Genomic DNA, 20,669 nt, shown 5'->3' on the forward strand with positions numbered 1-20,669 from the left:
TGTTTTTCCACCCCTGAAATTTAAATAATCCAATTTCAATATTCTTATTTAAGACTCTAACATGTTTTACCACAACTACTTTTCCACTCCCTTATGACAACATTAATTTATATTCTAATTTTTTATATATAATATAACAACTAATCTTAGCTTCACCATATAAGGTTGATAAAATGGATCGAATGAAACCATATACTTTAATATAAATCATGTTTAATTATGAATAACATTTCCCTCCTGCATGGCTCATATATTCTTACATCATGCTGTAATCTGTAACTGTGTAAATTCAAATGATACATCTTGAGGTAGCATTGGAACATAATATAATGAACTGTGTCCAGGCCAAGATATAACTTTGTTAAGATAATATGAGTAAATTACTCTGACATTGGATGAAATGGTTATATACTACTTATTTTCACAACATTAAAAAGATTCACCTAAACTTGGTCAAATTACTACACCCACCTAACAGAGTGCAACACCAAAATTTACTAGCCCCACACAAGATATATATTTATTTTCCGACCAATCATGCGACCATGTGTAAAGGGTGTGCAGGAAATGGAGCCATTACTCTCTGAAACACACATATCTGACATCTTTCTTACAGAAGAAACACACATATTCAGCAATTTCTGAAACTTAACCCCACTCCACGTGAGCCTAACATGCTCTCATTTTCAGGACATGAATATAAAGTAATCAATTACATCGAAAATTGTAACAAAATGTAACATCGAAAATTACTTTTCATAGACTCCTTCCACATACAATTTTTGATATCTTATAAGTTTTTTGGGTTGATTGATATCTAATAAGTGATGAGAATTAATATTAGAGAATCCCTTGATTATTTATCTATTGAATACTATCACATTTGAATGTTGGATTCATAAAATCAACAATTATAGTAACAACTATGATGTAGATTTTGGGAAGGTAATAATAATGATGGATCAAATACAATATAAGTTATTATAAGCATACATTAAGTCATTAAACTAGAAATAAAAAGCAGCAGAAGAAAGATTAAATAATTTTATTATAATCTTCATTTTAATTTGATTCAGTCTCAGAAAGTTGTTGCAGTGTCTTCAATAGCTGTGCTCCCTTTCTTCTCCCTCTCTCACTGCACTCCTCTTGCAATGCCAGCTCCACCGCACGCGCCACCTCTTCCGGCGGTGCCGTCTGTCTCCCCGTCGCCACTCCGCCATATATCACCGCCAGCACACCGATCGCGTACTCTTTACCACGCGCCCCTGTCTTCCCCATCATGGTCACCATCACCGGCACCGTCAGAGCGTGAGCCCTCACCTCCTCCGCCCCCTCCGCCACCGTGCACATAAGCTCCAACGCCGCCAGCGCCCTCCCAGCCGGAGCTCCGTCAAACTCCGTGACCGACTCAACCACCGCTCCAGCAGCCCCGGATTCAACCGCCACGCGCCGATTGGACTCGGACAAACATAGCGCGAAGAGAATTTTTGTTGACAGTTTTGCCCCCGTTGGTGACCTTAAATTACTGATGACGTGGCGCATTAGGTTTGGAGGGCAAGGTGGTTGGTGTTGAGGAGGGTTAGGTACGAGAGAACGTTCTAGAAGATGTAAAGCTTCGGTCTGGTCAGGTTCGGATCCGGAGCTAAGTTGGAGCTCCGAAATGTGAAACAATTCTTCAAGATTTGGAATCGGGTCGGGTCGGGTTTGAATTGGAGGAGTGGGAGTGAAAGTGAGTGTGTTGTTGTTGTTGTTGTTAGGAGTAGGAGAGTGTGAAGGGAGAGAGAATCTCCATTGGGTGAAGCTTTGGGAGGTGGTGGAGGAAGAAGAGGAAGCGGAGGAGGTGGAGGATTCGCATTGATCTAGCGGTGGTGTTGGTGGTGGTGGTGGTGGTTGTTGTGGCGGAGGAGTGTGAGAGAGAGGGAGGGGTGGGGAGTGGAGGGTGGCACCGGTGGGGCTGAGAACGGTTTGAGTGCAGTGGCGGAAGAAGCCGCATGAGAATAGCTGGGTCTTGAGATGCTTAGGTTGATGATGGGTTTTCATTGTGATTGTCAAGTGTGGAAACTAAGAGTAATACATGTCAACATTAGTATTCATTACTACACAACTGGGGACCCATACCATGGACAACCATAATTCATTTTCAGATTCCAATGCTTTTTTAAGGTTCTACCAAAACATAAAATGAAGAAAAAAAATGCAAAGACAACACAATGTTCGAGTTTTATACATTTATTGTATCATTTGTCATTCATATTTAATCTTAAAAAAGTAATATAAATAAATGGTAAATGATATAACAATGTATAAATCTTTGTACTGACGATTGACTAGATATTATCCACTATAGAAATTACCCACAAATCAAAATATATAATGTTAAGGAAAGAAACCCGAGGAAACCATTGCAAAAGTGGTCTAGAGTATTTTTCTCAAACCTTATTTTAGTTGCAAATGAGGCTCAGCATTTTGAATAAGGAGCAAGCTATCTCATTAACTAACTTATTTCACAGTGCAACTGGCCTCAAAAGTCTATGATTCTCTGTGTACCTGTCAATTTACAACATTTAAATTATGATCCTCCATACACCCTGAAACAAAGGAATGTAGTGGAATTTTACATTGCTATCCAAATTCTAGGTACAAGTTTTCAGTGGATATCCGAACTTAAAACTAACAAAAAAAACTGGGATAAATCTACTTAAACTTCAAAGTCAAAGAAATTCATGGACAAAAATGGATGAAGGATCATCTCCATTTCTCTTGTAGATCTTTCCTCTCTGCTAATACCCAAGTAACAAATATTGCGGCAATGAGTGCAACAATTGTAAGAAGTAGTAGAGCATAGCTGAAATCTTCAGTTAGTGAATCGTAAGTCCTCGAAGGAGCAATCTGGGTAAAGAATAGATCAACTCCATAGGCAAAGACCAGGGATGTAGACTCCAGCTTGGCCGGCACTGTTACAATACCTCGGAGACCTTCCACTTTGAGGGAATGAGTAATATAAGACTGCAGAGATTCAAGAAAATGAGTATAAATTTCATGTCAAGAAGCACATTTAGCTCAGAGAGATGAATGTGTTCAAAGTTGGAGACATAGTATTTGCTTAAGCACATACCAGGCTTGCTAATAGTAAAGACCACAGCCATTCACATTCTCATTGGTGCCTTATTTGCTTAGCCTTTGAACTATCTTAAAGATAAGTACCACAGCCATTCACCTATTCTTTTGGTTATCCAAATTAAGGGCTAGTTTGGCTGTTTTTAAAAGGTATATTTTTAATGTGAAGTTTTTAAAAAGACCTTTTAAGAGAGTAGAAAATTATTTTATGTTTGGATTGTACTCAAAAAGTAAATTTACTATTGTTTGGATGTAAGAATTTAGTTCTTTTTTATCTACAATATTTCTAAACAGTTTTTTCATGACATTAAACATCTTTCTTCAGAAGCTACAAACACATCTTAAGGAGAATACTTGTACAGTGTACTTATTTTTGTGTTCTTTTTTAAGCAGTTCATCTGAACATGCTAAAAATGAGCAAAAGTACTTCTAATTAGAAAAGCACCTACAAATAAGCTCTAAGAACTCCAACCCCCCCTTGCTTTCATTTTTCTAAGTAGCACATCTCACTGATGCAATCCAATTAATATGTACTATGAAAGGAAGAATTTTTTTAAAATGGAGACAAATTATACCAATCTTTTGAGAATTCATGTAAGATATGGCACGACTGAATCACTCATTCAGTTATATTATATGCACATAACCAAAATCTATGTTGAAATATATTAACAACTGAACAAGGAATTTGTTTATAGCCCGAATGGAAAAGGAAATTACAGATTACACAAGAAATACCTGAGAAATGATTGGCAATGAATCGGTAAGAGGAATAATTCCATCTTCTTTCTCAGCTTGTGAGGGATTAAGTGTGCGCCTGGGATCTAAAAAGCGTTTATCAAGTGCCAAAACCTGAAACAACAAAAAAAACAGTTGGCAGGCAAAAATGTAAGAAAATAGCCTAGATTTTTATGAACAACAAAACTAAACAAGGGAAAAAGTAGCTCGGTTCCCTTTCTTTCCTTAAGTTCTCATATAACAGCAAATAATTAGTAGTGCAAATAATTCTAACCTGATCACCAATTGTTCCAATAAGAACCTGCTTAGAGGTTATACCCTTGGCGGTTGAAGTCACTTCTAGTGTTTTCACAGAATGAGTAAAGAAGTATGATTGTGATTTTGTTGTGACTTCTGGTCGAGAATAAGAAGAGAAGGGTGATGTCAGATTATGCAATCCGAGAACAAACTTCCATACATCTTTGTTTTCCTGTGCATTACATTCAAGCATAATCATATTAGAAATTTAGAATGAACATACATTATGTACCCAAAAAAACAGATACAAGATGAATAACATACCGCCCGGGACTGATCATAGACCTCAACAACTGAAATCTCATATCTGTGTGCTCTGAGATTAAAATAATGGTAGACAACCCAGTTTTCACTAAATACCTACGTAATTAATATACATACAAGAGAAAGTCAATCCATGCTTTGCATTATTTAAATTAGCATATTGTTCAAAAACTTACAGCACGAACAGGACCCTGGCAACCATGATGAGTCATGCGATGCAATATACGACCAGTCACAGTATCAATGATATAGATGACCAACCATGCCTCCTCTGGGGTTGCTGTTCCAATTTCCCCACTGGCTTTTGGTGCTGCATTTGCAACAAAAAGTAGATTCTTTGATATATACTTGTACATGACATCATAGTCAGTCATAACTTTTGCTTGAGTATGAACCACCTAGATGAAACAAGTAACAAATTTAGGAGGTACAGTTAGAAAAATATAAATGCAAATTATGCTCAGTTAGAAAAATAATATTTTAAGAACGTAATGACTAATAAAGTATAATATAAAATTCAGAAAAGTTTACCTCATTTGATTTTCTTGCCACTGTTGCAATAATCTTTTCTGATTCAGATGGGAATACTACAGACCATAAGTCTCTCATGTCAAAGGAGTATTCATCCACTGCTTTGCGGTTGCTCTTCAAGGCATGACCTCTAATAACACCATTATCAGACTCAACTGAGTACCAGTATACATTTGAAAACTCACGTTTCAGAATATCTAAGGCTTCAGGAGTTCTTGGGTATAAATAGGCATGCTGGTTAACATCTATAATTAGATGGAGACGCTGTTCAGTTGAATCTGTATAGGGCAAGGGAATAACTTGAGCAACCGTATGAGCATGACTCAAGGAATTGATTTCCACCCCCGTGTATGCATCAATGAAAGAAAGAACAGCTGGTGCAGCCAAACTTGGTCCACATCGCCCAACTACAAGGACAGATGGATTCTCATCCAATGCATGATGATGTGGAACCTGCCACTGATAAATGTTAAGCCCAACTGGATGTTCACATACTTCTGATTTACGTAGAGTACGAAGTAGAATAGACCAAATTACACGTCCATCTCCAGTGTGCAAAGCAAAAACCTTTCCTGCCCTTGTAAGTACTATAAGCATCTTACGAAAACCATTGTGATCACGAGTCATCTTGCTTTTCTCAGAACTCCTCAGTCTCATTGCTTGAATAGCTGCTACATCGTCAGGGCTTGCAATCATTAAAGTTCCTTTAAGCTTCAGCACATGTCCCTTCCAATAATAAATCAGCACAGAAAATATTCACCATTAGAAAAGTAGTTAATGACATCCACATCCCCTGATCATATAGAGCTAACAGAATGGAAAACACACACTACAGAGATGCTAAAGATAACAAGTTTGCATCTCGAATAAATAAATGTACAACAGTTCAGGTTGAGTTCCTAATTAAATATATCAAGAGCATACCTTAAGCCATTCAAAGAGGTTCTGTTCCACTTTTGCCACAGATACACCTTCCTTTTCCACAGGTAATTCTGATGTTGTAACATCTACAACTGATGCAAGACCATCCTCTCTACTCCAAACAATTTCTCCTTGCTGTACCAATACAAGTGAGTGATCCTCCATTACCATCAATGCTCTAAACCCATGAGATCTATCTGTCCTTACATAATTGTTTATAAAAATTTTATCAATATTCCCTCTTTGACGGTCTATTACTATGCTTTCCTTAAGCAAATCACCATTCCAATCATTGACATCCTTTACAGAGAGGTGAATTTTATTGTCTCCATGATGGACAAACGCAAAAGCATGTTGATCCTCTGAAATTGATAAAGCATCGCTAACAGCTGCTGCGTTATTAATTTTGTCCACCACCACCAACTCACCTTCGTTTGTCATTTTAACTATAAGAACATGGGAATTGACCTTTAATGCAAACATCCCCGGAAGCCTTGATGGTAATATTACTGCCTGACCAGATGAATCCTTTATGAGGTCTAAAATATGTTTCTGGTTGTAACTAATCTCTCCATTCTTGAAGTTTAGTGTTACTATATTTGACCTTGTATCATCCAATACCACAAGAATATCACTTGAGACTGATAATAATTCCCCAAAAGTACCATAGGGAAGTGCTGCATGATTGTTCTTTAACAGCTCTCCATTCTTAGCATTTAATTCATACACATAAAACTCTGAAGAACCAACAAAACCAGCTACAAGGATCACATCAGCAGAGTGAATAATCCGGCTAACCTGGATGCTGCAAACATGAAGATAACAACATTAATGGTAATATCATGATACAGAATGAACACTTTGCTCATCAACCTCCAAACAGGCATACCTTTCACCCACAAAATCATGCCTCCAAAGAACTTCACCATCTATGCTGGAAACAGCATGGAGACACCCTTTACCAAAGACAAGGATCAAATCATCCTTGTCAGCTTTCAAATTTTTCTGCAAAATAAAACCTGCAGTTAACTGCATGTGTATGAAAAACTCTTGTGAACTTTCAAGCAGAGAGGCTACTTTCAGAATTTGAACCCATGATCATCAGGTCACAAGGCAATAACCTTACCATACGTCCAAGACTAAAGCGAGAAAAATATGTATTTAAAAAATAAATAAACTACACCCTTACTGGAATGTTCAATATTGACTTTGATGCCTTTGAGCCCTGGAGAGAAGACTCCCAAACCATCTGCCCATCAGGAAGGTTCCATGCTCTCAATATACTTCCATCAGATGACAGAGTAATGACATCTAAAACATTTAAATGAACATCATGAATTTGATTACCAATAAAACCCAAACATTTAATTAAATCTAGATGCACATAACAAATCAATCTAACAAAGTAAAAGCAAGTTGAGAATAATAGAATATTTAATGAAAATTCAAGCTAAGAAATCACTGCAAGTCTGTGATGATGATCTGGCCATGCTGACATCCTTAAATTGACTTCATATCATATTACCAACCAATATTCAAAACAATGGGACAACAGACACACAGAACATTATTGTCTTCCAATGTACATATAACAAAAAGAGAAATTTAAACAGGAGTCAGTATATACTAAATGGAGATGAAAAGTAAGTGTTTAACTGATTTGAGACTAAATGGAGATGAACAGTAAGTGTTTAACTGATTTGAGACTAAATGGAGATGAACAGTAAGTGTATAACTAATTTGAGACTAAATGGAGATGAACAGTTTAATATCTTGCCACAAATACAGACAAGCGAGCACGTCAATGATGTGTGTCTAGGATATAGAAATAGGACTTCAAGGTCTTCACATGCTTCCACAGTCGAGGACCACAACAGAGAAATCAACAATAGGATTCCATATGACTAAGCATGCACGAGACAAAATACATCATATATTCATTATAATTTGGTCAAGAACTTATTATTGTACACATATGTTAGCAGAGGAATATCACCAACCAGTTGATATCCAAACATAAATATATTCTCAAACGAAACACGAGTTTCAGGATAACTGAACTGACAAAAATGAATAGCAAGGGGTCATCTAACAACAAGAATCCAGGACATTCTTGTGATGTCTTTATAATGAGAGATAGTGTTAATAATCAACTCTAAAACTACTGATACCTTCTCTGCAGTACAATAAAGACAAGATAGTAAGAAGTAACATCATATAAGAAAAAATACCAAACAAAAATCACAGGTTAAGCATAATACATTTTCCAAGGGCAATGTCAAGTCCATCAACAACATCATTAGTCCCAAGCACATGCCTCCAAACTGCAAGCAACAGAAAATGGTCAAGCACTTTCTAATTCCAAACAAAAGAAATCTCAAAATCGTAACAAAGAAATAATCAAGCTATGAGAAACAGCTTCAAGATTACTAAGTTCAATATTGGTCATATCCTACAAAGCATCAATACTTCAAAATGGTTGCCATATCAGATACTTTGTTACTCTTTAAATAATTTTCGTTTATCAACCTTTCAATTATTTTATGATTTTTCCATATGATTGTATCCACACTTTGTCGTATATGTATTTGTATTTCCTAGCTCTTATCACATTGATGCTTCACAGACAATATTATGTTTCTAAAACTAAATTAACAGAACAGAACAAGATAGAAAGAGCAGATAAACAAATCAGACTTACAAATCTCTCCACGACGAAGGTCGAGTGAAGCTACAACATTCTCCTCAGTAGACACTAGAACACGCTTTCTCCCAGTCTTCTGAGTATGAAACACAGCATGCTTCACTTTCCCAATGTACTGTTGGTGCCTGTAATCATGAGACAAACATATTCACCACTCACATATACTCAAAACGCATAAAAAACAAATCAACAATTACAATCAGAGATTTCCATGTCTGAATATAAACATGATTGTGCGTTAACATGATAATTGATCAACAAATCAATTAAACATTAGACTCAGTAGCAATTAGTAGTAACGAGATTAACAATTTTCAAATCATAGATAATACGAAATTATAAGTGGATTTTGGATTGAATCGAAACAAATTAAAACAACAAAATCGGATAAATTGACATAGAGTGGTGGAAAAGATTTGAACGAAAACTGACCAATCCATGAGGCCAACTTGATCTTCATAAAGCGCAGAGATGAGATTGGTAAATGAGAGAAAGAGTAGAGAAATCAGAAAAACCCTAATCGCCATGTCGATGGCGATTCAGCTGAGGTACTGAAACGGAGAGAGTAATGGGATCTTTGTGTTTGTATAATTATTATATCTTTTATTTAATAAAGGAGCATTTCGATGTACATTGGCTCGGGTAAAAAATTGTTAGTCGATTAAAAAAGTCAAAAAGTGATTAATTGGTGTAAAAAGTGGATTAAATTGAATTTACATCAATTTTAGTTATTCATATGATTACAGTACCAACGGGTGTTGGTTCAAGTGATACATATTTGATTCCCCTTAAATAAAAATTCAGGTTCGAGTATTGTGGATGAAAAAATGTCTGTGGCTAAAATTAGCCTCACATACACTGAAGTTAATCCTAGTATAAGGTGATAAGGGATGAGTAAATCTTTCATTAGTGTATCTATAATGATACTTTACATTTTCAAAGACTTATTCATTAATCATTTTATTTGGATAAGGAATTTTCTAGTGGTTATATATTTGGAGGACTAATATGACTTTTTCCAAGAATGATCATAGACTCCTCTTTTGGTTTTATATTTACTAAACACAAAATAAATTAAAGGATGACTATTTTTTATATATACTTCCAAAATATTGAATACATTACTTTATTATTTTATAAGAATAAGAGGATATTACAAAAACATTGATGGAATGTGTGATGCAGGTTGATTGTTTTAAGTTTTTTAATAATCATGTGTCAATGGACACGTTTAATTCATTATATATATATATATAGTAGTTGTTTCTCAATTCTTGGGTAAATTCTTTTGGCGTGTTGCTTCTACATTTGACATTTGGTTTCATTCAAGTATTAAATGATGTTATAAATTGATAACACTTCTATTTAATTATCATAATTAGGAGAAAAACAAAAAAATATGAGTTAAAATAGGAATATAATCTTAAATTTATAGACCATAGAAATTTATGAGATATAATTGAGTGTAACAAAAAATGAGTATAATAAGATATTGGTTTGATGATATAAAACTTTATTGGATTCTCAAGATCTAAGAGCGACACTGGTTATGATGAAGAGACATATAAAAAATCGGAAAAGGAAATTTTATTTCTTAAGAAGTGACATTATCGATCACGTGACAAAAAGGGTGTTAATATGCTGATGTGAGCTTCTTTGTGATTGGAGGAGACATGAAAATGAAACATATCATTGTTTCTGTTTTTCTCTCTATTCCTTTTTTCCTTCTCCTTAAGTTTACTCCAAAGAACAAAACCATGAATCTCAGTTAGTTTGGTTACATAGTTATCTCACTACTCCAATATAGTTGGAACTTGGAACAATCATGCTCCTCTGTTCTGCTTCGCTGTCTTTTGGGTAACTCAACTTTTCATTATTAACTTACTAAAAATTCTATCTTCAATCCTCTACTTCATGTTTTTTACTACGTTTTTTTAGCACTTTCTTAGTTTTCCTTTACTTCCCTATTGTAGATTTATAACTTAGTTAACATGTAGAACATATAAGTCCTTCCTTTTTTGTGTATTTAATGAAAATGAGATTAAAAATTAGTTTTCTTAGAAATGGGTTTTGCATACCAAGAAGGCGTTGGTCTAGTGGTATAAGGTCCTGCTAGATCACCAGAATGACCAAAAGGTCAAGAGTTCGATTCCTCGAAGCAACACTTGTTGGGAGGAGCATACACGCACACAAAAGAGATCAGTTTCTTACCCAAAAGGCGAGGATACCCTTGGTAGTACAACAAAAAAGGTTTTGCATATTGCTGTAAACTTGTGTTCATATATATGTATATAGTTTTTTTATTAGCATTGGTCATAGTTTACATCATATTTAACTTGATATGCTTTCTAATAATAGTTGAACTTACTATTTTCCTTTTGCAATGGTCTATCCCAGATTTAATTTTCATCTTTGGCTCTGTGACATGGTCATCTAAATGCTCTTGGTAAAAACTAAACATGGTTAGTTCATGACAATTGCTGATTTTTGAGTGGGAAATCCAACAAGTGAATGATCAATTTGGATTCATTTCTGCAGTAATTTGAGTTTGGTAGGTTATCATTGATTTCGATTTCTGTCAATGGCATCTATTAGAAGAGCATTGTCTCCGGTTCCTCAAGCTCGAACTGTATCGAATTTAGAAATTTGTTCAGTAGCTTCTCCCTTGTCTAAGTCCTCCTCAAACACTCAGAGCTGTCCACAATCCACTGGATTGTTATCTTCTTCGGTCAGTTTATCGGATTCTCGCGCTTTTGTTTTGGGTGTGTTCTCCCCAAGGTCTTTGAGGGTTCTTGAGAGGTCAATCTCAAAGCAAAAGGTCCAGCTTTGGAGGAAGGTGCTTTTCCATTTTTCCATTTGTTTCATGGTTGGTGTTTCTATTGGAATCATTCCACTTGCATCAACGAACTTCTCTACAAATCTATTGCCTATGCATCAAGCTTTCTCTATTGAGATGATCTCTGCAGTTGGAAATTTTAAGGCGTTAGAAAACGTGAAGATAAATTCGATGCCATCAATTGATGAGGCAGTGAAGTTTAATGCTACTTCAAATTCGGCAGCGAAAGAACAAACACTATTAGATGAGGTAGCTTATGATATCTCCAATAGCAAATTACTCAGTGAAGAGCCATATTTGGAGTCTCAAAAGCTTCTTATCATCGTGACACCGACATACAATCATCCATTTCAAGCATATTACTTGAATCGCCTCGCACAGACTTTAAAGTTGGTTCCACCTCCTTTGTTGTGGATTGTTGTTGAGATAAATTCCCAATCTGAAGAAACCATTGACATCTTGAGGAGTAGTGGAATTGTGTACAGGCATCTCATTTGTAAAACTAATCTAACCGATACGAGCTATAGGAGCATTGTTCAAAGAAATCTTGCACTAGCTCACATCGAAACTCATCAACTCGATGGAATTGTTTACTTTGCAGATGATGATAACATATACTCACTGGAGGTCTTTCAGGAAATGAGAGAAATCAGGTACTTCCAGTTTCAAGGATATTGATTTTGTTTGCTGCACATATTTCTCTTTTGATTTCATTGTAGCTACTACACTAATGAGTGTGATTTTTATGGCAAAACTCCACTATGGTGTCTCTAAAATGAAGACTTTTTTCATTAAAAATAGAGTTATGGTTACTAAATGGTCATAAATGTTCTAAAACACCTTGAAAGTAGTGTTTATACTTGGTGGGTAGTACTAACTTACTTGAACCTTCATTTTCTTTGGAAATATAAAGTGGACACCTGGGAATGATAAACTACTGTTATTGAACTTTTACTAAAACAATAACCAAATCTTAATCTTACTAGGTGAAGTCAACGATATGGATCGAGCGGTGCCGTAATTCTATATCATAAATTATGTTCATTGAAAACACATTGATCTCTCCATCTTTCATAATCGTTTCACTTATGATTGATCTTGGCTCCCCTCTTCCTCTAGAAATTGAACTAAGCTCCATTTGATCTCCTCTCCTTACTAGAGCTTCTAACGGTTCTTTCCACACACGTCCAAACCACCTAAGGCACGAGAGCTACTCCAACTTTCTTCTTGATGCATTCTTTCTAATCTTATCTTGTCTAGTATGTCCACTCATTTAGCACAACATTCTCATCAGTGCTACATGGAGTATATCCCCTTGTTGACATCTTACCACTCAACATTCAGTCCCATATATGATATAACATTGCGGGTAAAACAAATGTTTTTGCCCAAGTTATTCAGAGTGTTGTAGCATATTCTTTTGTCCTACAACTTTTTTGCTTTTACAATGGTTTTTTCATTTTACTATTTGAGAGATATCCTTGTTTTGATTTGCAGGCGATTTGGAACATGGACTATAGCAAGGCTTTCAGGGGATAAAAGTGCCATTGTCTTGCAAGGGCCCATTTGTAATGGAAATCGAGTAATTGGATGGCACATAAATGAACCAAATGACATATCTAAAAGATTTCATGCTGAAATGTCAGGTTTTGCCTTCAATAGTACAATACTCTGGGATCCAAAGAGGTGGCGCCGACCTAATCTTGAACCTATCAGGCAGCTTGACTCAGTAAAGGAAGCGTTCTGGGTTAGTAACTTAGTATTGCTTCTCCTCTGCTGGTCTTATATGTTTACATAGACTATTTTATCCTAAATTGGGCCAGCTGTCACGCCCCGATTTTCGGTTGCGCGACTCATAGTATACAATATCCTGCATCCAATCCAAGCTGTCAAAATCTAACTATTTAGCTTAGGTTACTTCAAAAAATGTGAAGTTGGTCATTATTCTATATGGTGTCATGTTTTGGCTCTTCCTTTTCTGATGGTTTTCTTTATATACGCAGATTAGCACGTTGATTCAGCAAGTTGTTGAAGATGAAAGCCAAATGGAGGGCTTAATGAACAACTGCACGAAAATTATGGTTTGGCATATTGATCTCAAATCATCTTATTCGTTCTATCCTCAGAACTGGATTATAAAGAACAACTTAGATGTCATTCTTCACATTCCATTTGAGTGAAATTCTTGATCAAGAAGTGGTGGAGCATGTAAAATTTCATTCTGAATGTAAGTGACATGTTAATGTATAATGCTTATATTCCATTTCTCTGTTTAGACTTAAGCCAGTTCCCTTCATTTATATTTGAAGTTTTACCTCGTCGATGTTTGGAACAATGTTAAAAATCCAGTAAGAAAAGTGATTATATGTCAGAAAGTAAAATGCCCTGTCGAAGTTTAAGTCTTCATTTAAGAAAAAACATGTAACAAGATTTGCTACTAAAATTCCTACTAAAGTAAAGAAGCTAGATTTCGCACAAAGGCTGCTATTATACACTTGCAGTCGAAAATGCTTGAACTCGACCTGCTTCTGTAATTGAAACACAAGTGTATATTTTGAATGCTGTATAACTATAAAGTATAAACCAATACAAATTTATGTTTTGAATTTGTCGTCATGTGTCAATCAACCCGAGTTTAGTACACTCATATGTTTTTTTTGTTAAATTCAAGCTTCGCCCTTTTTCTTCTGGTGTTAAATTTCATTTCAGCATTCTTCATTGCAGGGTAGATTACAAAGAATTGGAGCTAATCATTCCTGTGCTATGTTATTTATGTTCACCTGCACTAGTAGCTACTCATATATCCCATTTCACATGAAGGAATAGTTGTAACTTGTGAAAGTACCCTTTCAAGTCCTTTAATTGATTATGTATTTTCCCTCTAACATCTTGTACACTAACACTCTAGTTTCTATAGTCCATGTTCCACAATTGTTGCAGAATCCATATTTGAGGCTGGAATGTTCAATTGGGAAGAAAAAAAGTCCTTTAAAAATTGGGTAATCAAGCAAAAAATGTTTCATCCTTAAATTGTTCAGTGAGTTGAGGGTACTACCCTCTATTTGCCTAGTGTTGTTGCAGTTAAACAATATCTGTAATGTAATATTATGTAGAATTGTGAATGTCTAATGAATTTCACTGCATTTAAGTGTTGGATCCATATGGAGATATATTCTTCTACCTTGCTGTAATTGACCCCTTCATGATTTATTTTCTCTATATTGATGAATAGGAATCTTTATGCATATTTATGCTTGATGCTTTACATGACAGTCCTAAACCCGAATAAAAGGTTAACGTCGTATTAGGTAGTCGATAATTATTATAAAACTTTGTCGAATCTCTATAATATGAAATATAACGTAGAAGTTATTAGCCTACTAATATAGAATAACATCAATTTATCTTTTTTCAGTGTCCATTAAGCTAAGGAGAGAATCTCTTGTTACTGATATCCATAGTGTGAGACTTTTTAAGTAAACAGTTTTAACTAAGACTAAAAACAAATAAATTAATTTATATTTTTCATTTAATTTTTTATCTTAATTTATATTTGGACTGTTCTTTTTGATAAATTAAAAATCAACTTAACGGTTCGGATCGAAATAGGACAAAAAGGAAGATGACACATTTACCCTCCACCATCTGTGTCTGTGTTTCTATCTCAATTAGAGTGCATTCAAAGACTCAAAAGCCCCTACATTGCATGTCAAAATCTCAAATGTGCTATATTTGTTTTTAGAGAAAAAGATATATACACCGACAGTGTAAAAGTTTTTTACACTATAACTACATAATCTATTATTGATTTTTAATTATTATTGACTTTTAAATAAAAGTATTGCAAATGAATGGTAGATGATGTACCGACTGTATATAAATCTTTACACTGTCAATGCACACATTTTACACACTCAATGTGCACAAATATATAGTTTTTTTATTTCTAGTCCTACAAAAAGTGGATCTGGTCCTGCAAAATATGCCTTTAGCAACATTATACACACATGACCTTGTCAGAAAAAAACTTGTCTTTAGTCAATAACAAGATGATGAACAATATTCGGTAATACTTAGAGGCTGAAATATCTATCCATTCTCAACGTAAAGATTTATACGTTGTCACTGTAAAATCTACTAGTTATTTGTTTTGCTTTTTTTTTAAATTAATAATAATTAAATTTAAATAGTAGATAATATAGTAGTAATAGTGTATAAAACTCGTGCTTACATATTTTCTATTTTCTGATAGTTACAACTTCCCTATGTAATAACCAGCATATATTCCAATTATTACTATGCTTTTGTCTTTTTCAATGTTTTCTCTGCAGTATTATATATTAGAATATTATATTGCACAGCAATAAAATTTATATTCAATAGTTTAAATTTATGCAAATTAATAAAAATGTACATCAGAGTAAACCCATAAAAATCTCAATTCTTAATTAAAAATTAAATGCATGTAATATCTTAAAAATATAATAAATATTTTTTTTATCAATTAAGAAGGGTCTTTGAATTTAATTACTGAAAGGGTGTTCCAGTATTCAACCATCCGAGATTGGCTGCCATTGCCTATAGGAAAAGCAACCTTAAATACTGTTGTAATAAATCACCAATTATTGTTTAATGTTATGTTACTTTTATGTATAAAAAACATTATAGAAGAAAAAAGTACTTTATAATAATATATAAAGAGTTTAAGAAGAGAAAGAGAATAAGAAATAGGTGTCAAAAGTGTATAAAAATATATTATTTCAAACTGTATCTTAAACCATGTTTCAGATCAATGAAAAAGAACAGCATAATTTTTCATTATTTTTTCTACTTTTACTTAAATATTATCGATCCAGAATATGGTTAAAGACCCAATAGCATATCTTGTTCCTGAAAAGTCATAGATGCTGATGTATGTTCTGACTTAGGAATTAGTGGCAGCTAGCTACGTAGTAATAGTAATAGTATATCACATTATTTCTGCACTCTATATTTTGATATGTTCAACTTATACCAAAATAATAATATTAAAAAACAACATAGAGATTAGAGAAAGTGAGAAGCAACCTTAGTTTTATCACATGTGTCGGTTCTTTCTCAAAGTGCATGAAGAAAGAAAAAGACTTTGATTCCAATTTTACTAGCTCATGAAATATCAAGTAATTCCCATGAATCTTTTCATCTTATCTCTGTGTTAGGATTGAGGACTTGAACACTCTTTGTTCCTTGGTAAAGTTATCATTTATTAGTTCCTATATGTTTTTTCTTCTTATATTTGGCTGTGTTTTTCTTTTATCATTCTCATGAATTTTGAAGAGAAAAAAACTATCATGCATGCCCTGTATTTTATATCAGTAGATTGTATTTTTCATGATGAATCTAAGGGTATATCAGAATTGAGCTTTTTGTTGTTGTTGTTGCATGTCTGAGTAGTAATTCACTAAGTGAAATTCTTCAACAAATATGACTGAATTTGCATAACAGTCTATGGTTTAGTTTCTCATGCATGCTTGCATTTCAATTGAGAGCATTTGATTTGGGGAGTGAAAGAAAGTGAACAATTTTTCACCATTTTCTTTAACTGACCTTACTTGTAACTAGATCTGGGTTGTTTTGGTATAATCTGCAGACTTGATATGGTAATTGGCAGCATTACAGTTCATTAGTGTTAACAAAAATGGGTCAAGAATTCGAGTCCTTATTTCGGCTGAAAACAAAGAGATTGCTATGGCTTACGGGCATTGCGGTTGCAGCAATTGTAGTATACAATTATTTTGAGTTTCCATATGGTAACAATATTCTACCCTATGGATTCTATGCTGATAAGATACCAGAATCAGGAAGTAGTAGATTTCAAGCTGCAGGTCCATCATCCGAGTCTGAAATATTTAGCAATGTGACAGATTTGAATCAAACAAACTATACCGGAGAAGAACGTGGCCTTGAGACAGTTAATAAAACTACGACTTCTGACGAAAAAGACACTATTTCGATGCCTGGCTTTGTCTCAGAACCCGCAATTGTATCGAACATATCTTCGAGATTTGACGAGTCTGGCGAAAAGTCCTTGGTGGATAGTTTTAGGATTTCAGACAACGAGGCTGCGGCAGAGAAGGCGCGAAATCTTGAACCGAGCAGTTATAACAATTCTATGGGTATGAGTTTTATAAGAGAGGTTGGCGTTCCATCCGGATCAGAACATAAGTTCGCAGAACCAACAGATTTCGCTCCACCTATAAGTCCTTCAGCAGAAGTTAGCCCAAATATTACAGCTCCGGTGTTATCGAATGATTCCAATAAAACTGATTCCGTGAAGGATGAGAGGTTTAGGCCATCACACGATGATGTCAATATACTGGCAAAGAATTCTTCTATTAAAACTGTGCCTAAGGAGAATAAAGATTCTGATATACCAATTCCAGAAGTAATTTCAATCTCCGGAATGAACGAGTTATTGCTTCAAAACCATGCTTCATATCGATCCATGGTATATACTATAAAAAATCTTCATTTTATGACTTAAAAGATTATAGCCTCTTCTTGTGTTCTGTTCTAATGTTGCTAATTTGTCTCTAGAGGCCAAGGTGGTCTTCGGCTGTTGATCAAGAGCTACTGCAGACCAGATCAGAGATTGAAAATGCACCCATAGTAGAGAATGTTGAAAATCTCTATGCTCCCCTTTACCGAAATGTTTCCATGTTCAAGAGGTATTATTTAATTGTTGTGGTATATATGTACATATTCAAAAAACATTTCAAACATATATACTAGAAGTAAAATTTCAAGTCCCGGATTTACAAATATAAGGATATTTTTGAAAAACAATGGCAGCTAAAATTGATTTGGACAGTGAGATGAATTTGCTTGTTATATGTTGTATGCAACTCTTGTGATCTTCTGTTATGTGATAAGATAACAAATATTTTCTGACCGAAATATCAGAGTCTTGTTAAGGTCCGACAATTTAGTACACTCTATCGTAGTTGTTGCATATTTTTGATGTTGAAGAGCCTCCTCACTATCAGGGAAACAAGATATAAAAAGGCAGATATTTGCATTTGTCTAAATGTGTAGCAACAATGATATATAAAACAAGATGCTTATTTGTTAAATTTCGACTTCACCTTATTATTCGATATCTCGTGCCTGTCTAAATATCAGGAGCTATGAGTTAATGGAACAGACTCTCAAAGTGTATGTATATAGAGAAGGATCTAAGCCTATAATGCATTCGCCATATCTTTTGGGAATTTATGCTTCAGAGGGATGGTTCATGAGGCTGATGGAAGCTAATAAAAGATTTGTAACTAGAGACCCAACGAAAGCCCATCTGTTTTACTTACCGTTCAGTTCTCGAATGCTAGAGGAAACTTTGTATGTACAGAATTCGCATAGTCATAGGAATCTGATTCGGTATCTGCATAATTATGTCGACATGATTGCGGGCAAACATCCTTTCTGGAACAGAACGGGAGGAGCAGATCATTTTCTTGTTGCCTGCCATGATTGGGTATGCTTTTCTACACACAAATCATCTCACATCTGCATAGTTTTTACCATCTAATTATAGTTAGTCTCATCTCATTTTCTGCACTCTCACGCACCACGGGACTCGGATCCTCTAAATCGAATTTCTCTTAAGTGATCGAGTGGAGCCGAGAGATAGACACAACTTTTCTCTGTAGGCCCAGTTAAGATTTGTGAAATTCCTTCATATCCTTTATGCCTATCTCACTCCTCCACTTGATCACATAAGAGAAAAATGCAATTCAGCAATTGAGAGAGTGGATGTGCTTGGCACCAATGTTCACTAAGCATTTCTTCGATTAAAAACATTGGATTGATAAACATTCTCTATCACATTAGAGTTTCCATTTTATCTTCTCATTGAAGGTTCCTTTGCACTACACAGGCTCCTACAGAAACAAAGTATCACTTAGCTAAGTCCATAAGAGCCCTATGCAATGCCGATGTCAAAGAAGGTTTCGTCTTAGGGAAGGACGTATCTCTTCCCGAAACTTACGTCCGCAATACTCAGAATCCGACTAGAAACATTGGAGGAAAACCAGCTTCAAAGAGGAAAACCCTCGCATTTTTCGCAGGTGGCATGCATGGTTATGTTAGGCCAATTTTATTACAGCACTGGGAAAATAAAGATCCAGACATGAAAATCTTTGGGACAATGCCCAAGTCTAAGGGGAACAGGAACTACATTGAGTACATGAAAAGCAGCAAATACTGTATTTGTGCAAAGGGCTATGAAGTTAATAGTCCTAGAGTTGTGGAAGCTATCTTTTATGAATGTGTTCCAGTTATTATATCAGATAATTTTGTGCCTCCATTCTTTGAAGTTTTGAATTGGGAATCATTTTCTGTTATTATTTCAGAGAATGATATTATAAATTTGAAGAGTATACTTCTTTCAATCCCACAAAGAAGGTATCTTCAAATGCAAATGAGGGTAAAAAAGGTGCAGCAGCATTTCCTTTGGCACAAGAACCCTATAAAGTATGATATATTTCACATGATACTTCATTCTATTTGGTACAATAGAGTCTTCATACAAAGTTAAAGGTTACCCAAATCTCATAAAGGGTTTTTAGTCAAACTTAGCTTTTGGTACCCCAAATATTGATTGATAATGTCATTTATATGTATACATTTTTTTGTGTAAATACAAATTTCTGCATGTTTATATGGACAGTATAGTTGAAGTTTACCTTGCCACAAATTATTTGTTATACTTTAGAACATATTAATTATGTAAATACACATTCTAAACTTAATAAAATCAATATTCATAATGTATAAAAGGGTAGACCTGGCTTGTGAAACTGCAAACTCCATTTTTTCTTCCCTTCTAAAGCATCTAACCATTATAAAAAAGATTACTATTTTTGGTGGTGAACTAGTAGTAAATAATAATACAACCCATAAGGGTTCTATTGAAAATAAAGAATCATGAAGATCTAAACTGCATATTCATACCTTCTACCCTTCTTCTAATTGATCTTACTTTTAGCTCAATTTTATAATATTCATACCTCCTACTAATCCATTATGCATTTAGTTTTCAATTTTATAATATGATTGCTTAATGAATGATGTTAAATAAATTTTATAAACATGTTACTGCATTTATAAGATCTATTCTATGTTTAATTGAAAATATATAATAAGAGGTGTTAGTCTAGCCATTTGGATTATTAGTTAAGTAAAAATGTTAAATATTTGATTTTTTAAATATCACACTCCAAAAAA

At 34.5% G+C, this 20,669-nt stretch overlaps 4 protein-coding genes across 6 annotated transcripts; 2 read left to right on the forward strand and 2 right to left on the reverse strand.

The window, feature by feature from the left end:
- Positions 1,042-2,100, reverse strand: LOC109344212 (protein enabled homolog). The gene has a single exon (XM_019582868.1). It carries the CDS (start codon positions 2,038-2,040, stop codon positions 1,063-1,065), a length of 978 nt encoding a protein of 325 aa, XP_019438413.1. The 5' UTR covers positions 2,041-2,100; the 3' UTR covers positions 1,042-1,062.
- LOC109344213 (ER membrane protein complex subunit 1) lies at positions 2,469-9,171 on the reverse strand. Its single transcript, XM_019582869.1, has 12 exons — positions 9,005-9,171; positions 8,570-8,697; positions 8,130-8,192; positions 7,058-7,179; positions 6,758-6,873; positions 5,872-6,673; positions 4,948-5,673; positions 4,593-4,814; positions 4,417-4,512; positions 4,130-4,324; positions 3,856-3,969; positions 2,469-3,006 (listed from the first exon to the last, which is right to left on the reverse strand). The coding sequence occupies exons 1-12, from the start codon at positions 9,097-9,099 to the stop codon at positions 2,746-2,748; spliced, it is 2,940 nt and encodes a 979-aa protein (XP_019438414.1). The 5' UTR covers positions 9,100-9,171; the 3' UTR covers positions 2,469-2,745.
- On the forward strand, positions 10,259-14,588 carry LOC109344214 (probable beta-1,4-xylosyltransferase IRX9H). Of its 3 annotated transcripts, none has more exons than XM_019582873.1 (5): positions 10,259-10,429; positions 10,970-12,061; positions 12,906-13,155; positions 13,412-13,635; positions 14,349-14,588. In XM_019582873.1, the coding sequence occupies exons 2-4, from the start codon at positions 11,154-11,156 to the stop codon at positions 13,586-13,588; spliced, it is 1,335 nt and encodes a 444-aa protein (XP_019438418.1). In that variant the 5' UTR covers positions 10,259-10,429; positions 10,970-11,153; the 3' UTR covers positions 13,589-13,635; positions 14,349-14,588. The 3 variants fall into 3 exon arrangements, with proteins under 3 accessions (XP_019438418.1, XP_019438415.1, XP_019438416.1); XM_019582870.1 differs by lacking the exon at positions 14,349-14,588 and adding an exon at positions 14,133-14,341; XM_019582871.1 differs by lacking the exon at positions 14,349-14,588 and having other exon boundaries at positions 10,260-10,429; positions 11,040-12,061; positions 13,412-13,694.
- LOC109344215 (probable glycosyltransferase At5g03795) lies at positions 16,457-20,122 on the forward strand. Its single transcript, XM_019582874.1, has 5 exons — positions 16,457-16,637; positions 17,038-17,895; positions 17,985-18,115; positions 18,570-18,918; positions 19,321-20,122. The coding sequence occupies exons 2-5, from the start codon at positions 17,086-17,088 to the stop codon at positions 19,978-19,980; spliced, it is 1,950 nt and encodes a 649-aa protein (XP_019438419.1). The 5' UTR covers positions 16,457-16,637; positions 17,038-17,085; the 3' UTR covers positions 19,981-20,122.

Source organism: Lupinus angustifolius, chromosome LG03 (genome assembly GCF_001865875.1).
Source record: "Lupinus angustifolius cultivar Tanjil chromosome LG03, LupAngTanjil_v1.0, whole genome shotgun sequence".
In the NCBI taxonomy this organism is placed as follows: Eukaryota; Viridiplantae; Streptophyta; class Magnoliopsida; order Fabales; family Fabaceae; genus Lupinus; species Lupinus angustifolius.

Coding starts and splice junctions, on each gene's coding strand:
- LOC109344213 (XM_019582869.1), bottom strand. CDS start 9,099: ATGGCGATTAGGGTTTTTCTGATTTCTCTACTCTTTCTCTCATTTACC. Junction 8,698..9,004: donor CAAGTTGGCCTCATGGATTG/GTCAGTTTTCGT, acceptor TCATGATTACAG/GCACCAACAGTACATTGGGA. Junction 7,180..8,129: donor TGACATTGCCCTTGGAAAAT/GTATTATGCTTA, acceptor TAAATGTTTTAG/ATGTCATTACTCTGTCATCT.
- LOC109344212 (XM_019582868.1), bottom strand. CDS start 2,040: ATGAAAACCCATCATCAACCTAAGCATCTCAAGACCCAGCTATTCTCA.
- LOC109344215 (XM_019582874.1), top strand. CDS start 17,086: ATGGGTCAAGAATTCGAGTCCTTATTTCGGCTGAAAACAAAGAGATTG. Junction 18,116..18,569: donor AATGTTTCCATGTTCAAGAG/GTATTATTTAAT, acceptor TCTAAATATCAG/GAGCTATGAGTTAATGGAAC. Junction 18,919..19,320: donor TTGTTGCCTGCCATGATTGG/GTATGCTTTTCT, acceptor TGCACTACACAG/GCTCCTACAGAAACAAAGTA.
- LOC109344214 (XM_019582873.1), top strand. CDS start 11,154: ATGGCATCTATTAGAAGAGCATTGTCTCCGGTTCCTCAAGCTCGAACT. Junction 12,062..12,905: donor CAGGAAATGAGAGAAATCAG/GTACTTCCAGTT, acceptor TTTGATTTGCAG/GCGATTTGGAACATGGACTA. Junction 13,156..13,411: donor CAGTAAAGGAAGCGTTCTGG/GTTAGTAACTTA, acceptor TTATATACGCAG/ATTAGCACGTTGATTCAGCA.